Source organism: Solanum verrucosum, unplaced genomic scaffold (assembly GCF_900185275.1).
Source record: "Solanum verrucosum unplaced genomic scaffold, falcon-dt-bn FXZP01000154.1, whole genome shotgun sequence".
NCBI lineage: Eukaryota > Viridiplantae > Streptophyta > Magnoliopsida > Solanales > Solanaceae > Solanum > Solanum verrucosum.
Genome location: NW_026020217.1, coordinates 838,820 through 847,383, shown reverse-complemented (window position 1 = coordinate 847,383; position 8,564 = coordinate 838,820). Strand labels below are relative to the sequence as shown.

The 8,564-nt window shown below is 29.1% G+C and overlaps 2 protein-coding genes across 2 annotated transcripts; both read left to right on the top strand.

Annotated features, from left to right (window-relative positions):
- The first annotated feature begins 415 nt into the window (after positions 1 to 415).
- On the top strand, positions 416 to 3,434 carry LOC125830703 (thioredoxin H2-like). The gene is made up of 3 exons (XM_049509882.1): positions 416 to 499; positions 2,809 to 2,931; positions 3,242 to 3,434. Exons 1-3 carry the CDS (start codon positions 416 to 418, stop codon positions 3,380 to 3,382), a joined length of 348 nt encoding a protein of 115 aa, XP_049365839.1. The 3' UTR covers positions 3,383 to 3,434.
- A 3,865-nt stretch (positions 3,435 to 7,299) lies between these two features.
- LOC125830809 (thioredoxin H2-like) lies at positions 7,300 to 8,347 on the top strand. The gene is made up of 2 exons (XM_049509985.1): positions 7,300 to 7,521; positions 8,194 to 8,347. Exons 1-2 carry the CDS (start codon positions 7,378 to 7,380, stop codon positions 8,329 to 8,331), a joined length of 282 nt encoding a protein of 93 aa, XP_049365942.1. The 5' UTR covers positions 7,300 to 7,377; the 3' UTR covers positions 8,332 to 8,347.
- Positions 8,348 to 8,564: the final 217 nt, after the last annotated feature.

The window sequence follows — 8,564 nt, the reverse complement described above, 5'->3', positions numbered from 1 at the left end:
TGAAGTGTAGTATAATAAAAAAAAGGCATCGCTAATGCATCACTACAAAGCATGCCCTTATACCTCTTTGGCTATGCTTTATAAGTGTAGCTGTGATGACGACATTTAAAAAGTGTTGCCTACTGTCAAAGTCTACGCTTCTTTAGGCCACCCCCTAAAAAGCGTTGTTTAAAGTCCAAAAGTGTAGCCTTTTATCAAAGGCCACACTTTTTGCTAGTTTAGGCTACACTTTACTGGTCTAGTGTAAATCAGAACATACATCAAACTACCTATTGCAGAGGAGTAGGGAATACAACATTTGTTTGATAAAGCTCTCTTAGCTTTCGTTAGTTTCACTAACTCATATGTGACATGTCCTAGCCACGACCTATTTAACAGTAACGAAGATTTTTATTTGTGAAAACAAAGAGATTTAATGGAGGAGATCTTAGAAATGAAGATTCAACATGTTAAAAATTATGTGAAGAGGTGCAACAAATTTATTATCTCAGAAATTCAGGTCAACGGGGAGAATTGTAGGGTGTATGCTCTGATTTTGTTATCATAATTGAGTTTTTCCTTCTTCCTAAAAGTAAAACACAATTTTTTCATATTAGTCTAATCCTTACAACATGAATCATTAATTTGGATAAACTTTAAACGACAAACCCACAAGTCAAATAGAGGAAAAAGAGAAACCACAAACCATCAACTGTGAGTTCAATTAATACTAATTAAAAAATGATTTACATGATGTTTTTCATTGTAAGAATATTTTATTTGTTATAGCTAAATGACCACAATGGAACAGATGTTAACAGAGTGGCAGACTTCACTTTATTCACCAAAATTTGTTCCTTGACAATTGAATTGCACACTATTTTCATTGCAAAATTCTCTCATGAATGTCTTCTAGATGCTTTTGTGTTTTGTGCACAAGTACAATTACATATTCTAACTAGACAACTTTAAAATTATCCCACTGGATTCATTTATCATATACTATTAATCTTTTTCTCATGCATGAAAATATTGTGAGTCTAAAATCTGAACTTCTAATTATGAAAATATATATTATATGTTGAATGGTATGAATCACTTTATATCTAAAAGTTTAAATCGTTAAAAATACATTTTTTTATTTGTTTAGGTCCTGAATATTTCTTAGCTTGTGTTAAATAACGAATTCTGAATTTTTAATTTATGAATTCTTTTTACTATTGTTCCGAAATTACGATACACATCTAATTGTTCAATCAAAACACAATTTGGAGCTTGGTTTGTTGAGGTGGTACCATTTGCTGAAACAATGTCAAAACAACAAATTTTCAAAACCAAATAAGCAAATTAATAATAGAATGTGTTTCGAACCTATTGGAATCATTAAATCACCAATTCAAGATCGTTTTGACCAAATATTTATCGTGGTCAACTCAAAATTTTCAAATGAACTAAAAATCTAACCAATGATCCAAACCACTCCCAAGCCTCTCAAGACCCCTGCAAAACATTTGATGATGTCATAAATGTTGGGTATTTGCCCTGAGTTTTTTTTAACCATAAATAGGTTTTTCTTATTTCTAAAAGGAAAACATAAAGTCTTCATACTTGGCTAGTCCTTTTCTTGTAGGAAATCGTTTAGGACTCTATAAATAGAGTCTCGTTCCTTCTAACTTAATCAACATTCACAATGTAGTCCTAGGGGTTTTGAGAGTTTTGTTTAGGGGAGAATTTATGGGACACAAGTTATCACTTGTGTGAACCTCTTTCTATTCCAAGTGAATTGTGTGATGTTACTTCTCTCGATATTTTGTACTCTCAAATTTATATAGTGTTTTGATCATCTCCTCTTATGGACGCAGGTCTATTGATTGAACCACGTTAAACATGTGTTTTTTTAGTATATTTCTCGTTTGTCTCCTTGATCATGATTTTTTGAGTCTGCTTTGCTAGCTTCCGCATCATACCTAATTATTTCGGTCCTAAGAATAAATTACCCTGCATTAGAAATATTGGACCAAACCACCAATACCAAAAGCCATAGCAAAATAGCATCAAATCTCTCTTTGTATAATAATGGCTACATAATTGAGGAACATATTCTGTTGTTTTTACATTTGAAAAAGCAACACAGTTTAGTACATCATCTTCCAATATAAAAAGGGTCCAAACAAAACTTTGAATTCCAACATCAGGCCAAAGAAAATCTATCAAAAACCATAAGTTGAAGAGCAAAAATCTTTTACTCCAAAAAACTAAAAAAAAAAAATGGGTGCTAACTACTCAACTACTTTGCCTGAAGCTCATAATATGCCAACCACACCATAATTCAAGAAGTCTCAAGTCATTGCTTTCCACTCTTCAACAAAATGGAAGCTCCATTTTGATTCTTTGAAAGATACAAACAAATTGGTAACCATTTTACAACAACTAATTCTCTAATGATATCGTGTATTTATTATTTTAAGTTATATATACCGTCAATATAAGAAATTTTTACCCCATCAGGCCACCATTACCTATTGTAGCAAGATAACAAACCCCGCATTATAAGGAGACTTACATGTAGATATCCTTTAGATGATCTTTTTACATTGAAGGTGTATATATAACTAAACTCCTTTAAATAATATATACAAATTGTGTTTAAAGAAACTTATGTTATCATTCTATCTCAACATGTTATAGCAAGTAACTTGTCTTATTTCGCATCTAAATATGTAATTGTCTTATAATGTAAACATATATTTTAAACTATTAGTATATAAAAGTTATACTCATTGTAAAGGGTACTCTAATCATTAGGTTCTTTTGCTATGTTGTTTCTAGGTTGTTATTGACTTCACAGCTACATGGTGTGGTCCTTGCATATATATGGAACCAGTTCTTACTGACTTTGCTGCAAAATATACAGATGTTGAGTTTGTCAAGATTGATGTTGATGAATTGGATGTATGAATTCTTAACATCACAATCCTTTTCTATATTTTTCATACTCGTCGAGTTTATTTCTCATATGGTCATTCAACTAATAGTTATTATCTCAGAAAGTCACTTTTTTTACTTTCTCAGATAATAACTATTAGGTGAGTGATCGACCATCTTAGAAATCAATCTCATACTCGTCTAACGTCTCAAATCTTCGTTGAATTGTATACAGGATGTGACTTTCTGAGATAATAACTATTAGTTGAGTGATCGACCATTTTAGATCAATATCATACTCGTCTAACATCTCAAGTCTTCGTTGAATTGTATACAGGATGTAGCTCAGGAATATGGGGTTCAATCGATGCCAACGTTCGTGCTGATAAGGAAAGGGAAGGTTGTTGACAAGATTGTGGGAGCAGATAAAGATGGACTAAAGAAGAAAATTGAGAAACACAAAGCTATGTTCATCTAAGCAAATTAAACCAAAGTGTGCAATAAATGTTTGAGCAGAGTTTGCTGGAATGACACTTACCCTGTAGAATAAAACTTCATATTATTATAACATTTTGATTGAGAGAACTTAGCAGTAAACTTCACATTCAAGAGGCTGATTAAACCACTACTGTTACACATTTACTTGGTTTGAACAAGTGTATTAATTCTGAGTTTTGTGTTCTTATAATGTCTTTTTCCAAATCCAACATCCTATAGTCACACAGGCGAAACTAGAATGTTTTAGACTTAGGGTTTAGTTTCACACTTTTATTTCTGAATGTCTCAAACTCTGGGTTATTCTACAATATGTCACTGTTTGCTTTGAGCAAGATGTGATCTGTCAACTGATCATATGCATGGTCATTTGATTTGTCACCTTGTTTCTAAGTGATTTTTAATGAATTTTTTTGTGTGTCAAATCTTAATGGTTAAATTGATAACCCAACTGATAACGATCAATAATCGATAAATCAATAACCAATAAGTCAATATCTTATTGGTTCCATAACGGTTTAACATATCTACAAACCAATAACTGCTAAGTCAAACCGATAAACTTCAAAATAGAACCAGAGCAACCGATACACAACCCTAGTTCAACATAACACTAATCTTACTAATCATTTGCATTATTGGGTTCGAAATTTAATATTGTTACATACTTAGCAGATTTTTTAACACAAAAACAAAATTTGAGTCAAAACTACTGAATTCATCTAAACTCATACTTCATACTTCATCCGCTTTAATTTATTTGTCTGGTTTTAATTAGATGTGTAATTTAAGAAAGTAAAAAATATTTTTAAATTTTATAGTCTAAAACTAAAAATACGTAAAATGTATCAAAATATTTTTTAATCTATCTTGTGGTTTTTAAAGATGCTACATCAAAAATTGAGATTAACGAGTTACCAAAAAGGAAAAAAAGATATTCTTTTTAAAATAAACTAATAAGAAAACTAAGATAGAAAAATTGAAATTAGAAAATCCTGATTCCTTACTCTTCCCCAGCTCCTCAAACCTCATAAATATAAAAGTTGTTCTTTTTTATACAATAATGATAAATAAATATAATAAATTATATGTAACAGCTTTATGATTTGACTTATTTTAAGTCCGCTAAATATCAAAAGGAATTAAAATGAAAACGAGAATATGCTTGAGAAATGGAGCTTTAGAAGTTTCCCTTTTAATAAAGAAAATGAAAATTGTATATATAATATGTAAAAAGAAAATCTATCACCTAATTTTTTACTTTTTTAGATTGATCTCTTTTTCTAGAATGTTAAAGCAATTCAGGAGAATATAAAAAACAACTTTAATAGAGTGATTTAAGAAATAATTAGGAACATTGTTACATAAGAGATGAGTAAAACTTTTCACTAGATTCCTCTATCACCATCTATAAAAACGTATTTGAAAACTCACATATAATTAGATTTAGATATAATTTGATATAATTATACAATTTTGACATATAATTACGATTATTCTAAAAGAGCGGTAAAAGCTCTCGGTATTTCTTCCATCACCACCTATAAAAAGATATTTGAATATTTTGAGTAAATTTTATGGGGTTATTTCTTTTGGTATATTTCTTTTTTGTTATTTAATTTATTAATATACTAGCTTCCGCATGATACCAAAATTATTTCGGTCCTTACGACATGAATCTTTAATTTGGATGAACTTGAAACGACATAGATGGAAGAGTTATTCTTAGCACCCACAACTCAAATATAAGAAAAAGAGGAACCACATTCCCTCAACTTTGGTTCAATTAATTAAATGATTTACATGATATTTTTCATAATAAAAATATTTTTCATGACAAATATTTTTGTTGTACCTAAAGGACCACAATGGAACAGATGTTAAGAAAGTGGCAGACTTCACTTTATAATTCAATTGGAAATATTCTCTTCACCAAAATTTGTTCCTTGACAATTATGAGTTCATATATATATATATATATATATATATATATATATATATGAAGTTGTAATTGAATTGCACACTATTTTCATTGCAAAATTTTCTAGCGAAAATGTCTTCTAGATGCTTTTTTTGTGCACAAGTACAATTACATATTCTAACAAGACAGCTTTAAACAATTTATATATATATATATAATTCTATGAATTCGTTTTATCTGAAAGTTTAAACCGTTAAAGATATTCTTTTATTTATTTAGGTCCTCAATAATTCCTAGCTTGTGTTAAAAGGCGGATTCAGGATTTTAAATTTATGAGTTTCAAATTTTAGAACATGCATAACAATTATTAAGTTTATAATAGATTATTTCTACCTATTAAGGGAACTTTTAAAACATAATTACATATTTTGAACGGAAGTTATTGAATTATGTTGAATTAGTAAGATACGGCGTAGATCCGCCCTTGGTTGTGTTTGGGTGCATCAAATGGGCGCAGCGGACAAATTTACCTTAAAGTTATCGGGGTAACTAAACTCAATATTTTTTATACGACTAATTCATAGAAGGTTAAATCTGTTAAGTTTTAATCCTAGTTCCGCGACGAATGTTAATTATTGAAATATCAATTTCTATTATTATTTTTTTAGCTATTTTAATTGGTGATTTTAGTTTCAGATTCAATGAATTTACTTTTTTAGGGCCATAATTTTGCATGATATAAATAAGAATAGAATCTATCATTTTCTTGTACGAAATGCTATCCAACTTTCCCCTAATTAAAATTGAAACTTTATGCTATTTTCCATCTTGTAATCGTATTCCTATTTTCAAAATAATATGAACCAATACTTTAGACAACATTGTTTCTATCACCAATAATAATATTCTAATATAATACTACAATTGTTAATAGATATAATGTTCTTTTTCAAGTATTGGTTCCTATTATTTACAGATATAAAGTTACTAGATGAAGAATATAACCAATAAAGTAGCTGTATGTACTAATAAACAACTTTTTCCCAGGTTGACATTATGGTAAAAAGTAAAAACTTACCTGTTCACCCAAATTCAATACATGCATGTCATGTGCTTGAATTACAGTGGAGTGATGATTTTTATCAAGGAAACATGATTTAAAATCTGAAAAAGTAAACATACGAAAAAGTTGAACAGGGTGACATCTACTATGTATACATAAAAGATAATTGTAACTATGTATCAACAATATTTTCTACGAAATAGGGTTCAGATAAACCCCTTAAGCCCTTAGTTGCTTCGCCCTGCTTGAATAATATACTATTTTTACTTTATCAATGATTAATTAACATGTATTTTCTTTTTCATTAAATCATTTAATCATGGTAAGTTATACTCCTATTTTAATTTGTTTGTCGTCTTTTTCTTTTTAGTCTATTAATTGATAAAGAATGTCTCTTTTTTCTTTTTGACAATTCTTTAACTTCAACTTTCCACGTGACATGTTCAAAACCACAATATCAAAGAACATTTTGATACATTTTACATATCTTTAGTTTAAGAAAACAAGATTAATTAAAAATTTACTTAACTTTCTTATACTCCATACCAAGTTAAATTCAACCAAATAACTTAAATAATTTTGACATCTTCCATCCGTTATCTTCTTGGTGACCTCAATAGCGTAATATTATGTTATAAATAGAATTTAAAACACATTAGAATAAAGTGATAATGACACTAAATTGGAAATATTGGACCAAAGGACCATAACCAATTAAACAAAAAAGCAATTTAGCATCAAAATCTTAATTTTTTATATAAATAAATAAAAAAATGTAATGGTCGACCTAATGAAGAACATATTCTATACTCATTTATAAGTTATTTTTACATTTAAAGAAAGAAAAATTTGTACATCAGCAACCTCTATAAATAGGGTCTTTGCAAAACTCTAAGCTCCAACATATCAAATATAAAAAATAACCTCTTAAAAACTAGAAGTTAAAAAAGAGGGAAAATCCTTTTTTTTTTTAAAAAAAAAACCTTGAAGAAAAATGGGTGGTTACTACTACCCAACATGGCCTGAATTTAACAAGAAGCCAATCACACCACAAATCAAGGGGTCTCAAGTCATTGCTTTCCACTCTTCAACAAAATGGAAGCTCCATTTTGATTCTTTGAAAGATACAAACAAATTGGTAATGATCATTTTACACTATATATCACTCTATTGTAACATGTTGTAGAGCCCGTTTCGATTAACTGATGGTACATAGTTGATAAGCTTTTTAAGGGTTGAAAATCATTTGAAAGTGTTTGAAACTGATTTTATAAATAAATAGTTAAATATTAAGATAAAAGTGTTGAAACTGGTAACTATTTTGATTCTTTGAAAGATATAAGCAAATTCGTAATCATTTTCACACTATCACTCTATTTTAACAAATTGTAGAGCCTGTTTTGCTTAGCTGATAGTAAATAGCTGATAAGCTTTAAGTGCTAAAAATCATTTTAAGTGTTTGAGATTGATTTTATAAATTAACAATTAAGTATTTGGATAGAAGTGCTCAAACTAGTAACTGTTTTGATTATTTGAAAAATACAAACAAATTGGTATTCATTTTTACACTATAACTATATTTTAACCTATTGTAGGGCCTGTTTTCATTAGCTAATGGTAAATATCTGATAAGCTTAAAGTGCTGACGCTTGACAATCATTTTTAAATGTTAGAAACTGATCTTATAAATAAATAGTTACGTATTTAGATAAAAGTGCAGAAACCGATAACCACTTTGGTTCTTTGAAAGATACGAACAAATTGTAAATTATTATATGGTACTAATCACTTGCCCTGTTTGATCTACTAGGTTGTTATTGACTTCACAGCTACATGGTGTGGTCCTTGCAAAAACATGGATCCAATTATCAATGACTTTGCTTCCAAATATACAGATGTTGAGTTTGTCAAGATTGATGTTGATGAATTAGTTGTACGACTTCTTTAACTTCACAATCCTTTTCTTTTTTTCTAGTTTAATTTCTATAAATTGACGTATTTACACAATCATGTCCACTTATAAGATAATTACAAGCAAACCTCTATAATAAACGTCACAATGTTGTAAAAACAAGATTTATAACGTCAGTGCATATATCTTAAATCCTTTTCAATGATACTAATTGCTCGAATCTTGGACGATTGGAAACAGGATGTAGCTCTGGAACACGAGGTTCAAGC

What these genes read in the sequence shown, in the direction of transcription:
- LOC125830703 (XM_049509882.1), top strand. Translation starts at nt 416, where the DNA reads ATGGAGGAGATCTTAGAAATGAAGATTCAACATGTTAAAAATTATGTG. An exon ending in TTATTATCTCAGAAATTCAG is followed by an intron (nt 500 to 2,808) that starts GTCAACGGGGAG and finishes TGTTGTTTCTAG; the next exon opens with GTTGTTATTGACTTCACAGC. An exon ending in TTGATGTTGATGAATTGGAT is followed by an intron (nt 2,932 to 3,241) that starts GTATGAATTCTT and finishes AATTGTATACAG; the next exon opens with GATGTAGCTCAGGAATATGG.
- LOC125830809 (XM_049509985.1), top strand. Translation starts at nt 7,378, where the DNA reads ATGGGTGGTTACTACTACCCAACATGGCCTGAATTTAACAAGAAGCCA. An exon ending in TGAAAGATACAAACAAATTG is followed by an intron (nt 7,522 to 8,193) that starts GTAATGATCATT and finishes TTGATCTACTAG; the next exon opens with GTTGTTATTGACTTCACAGC.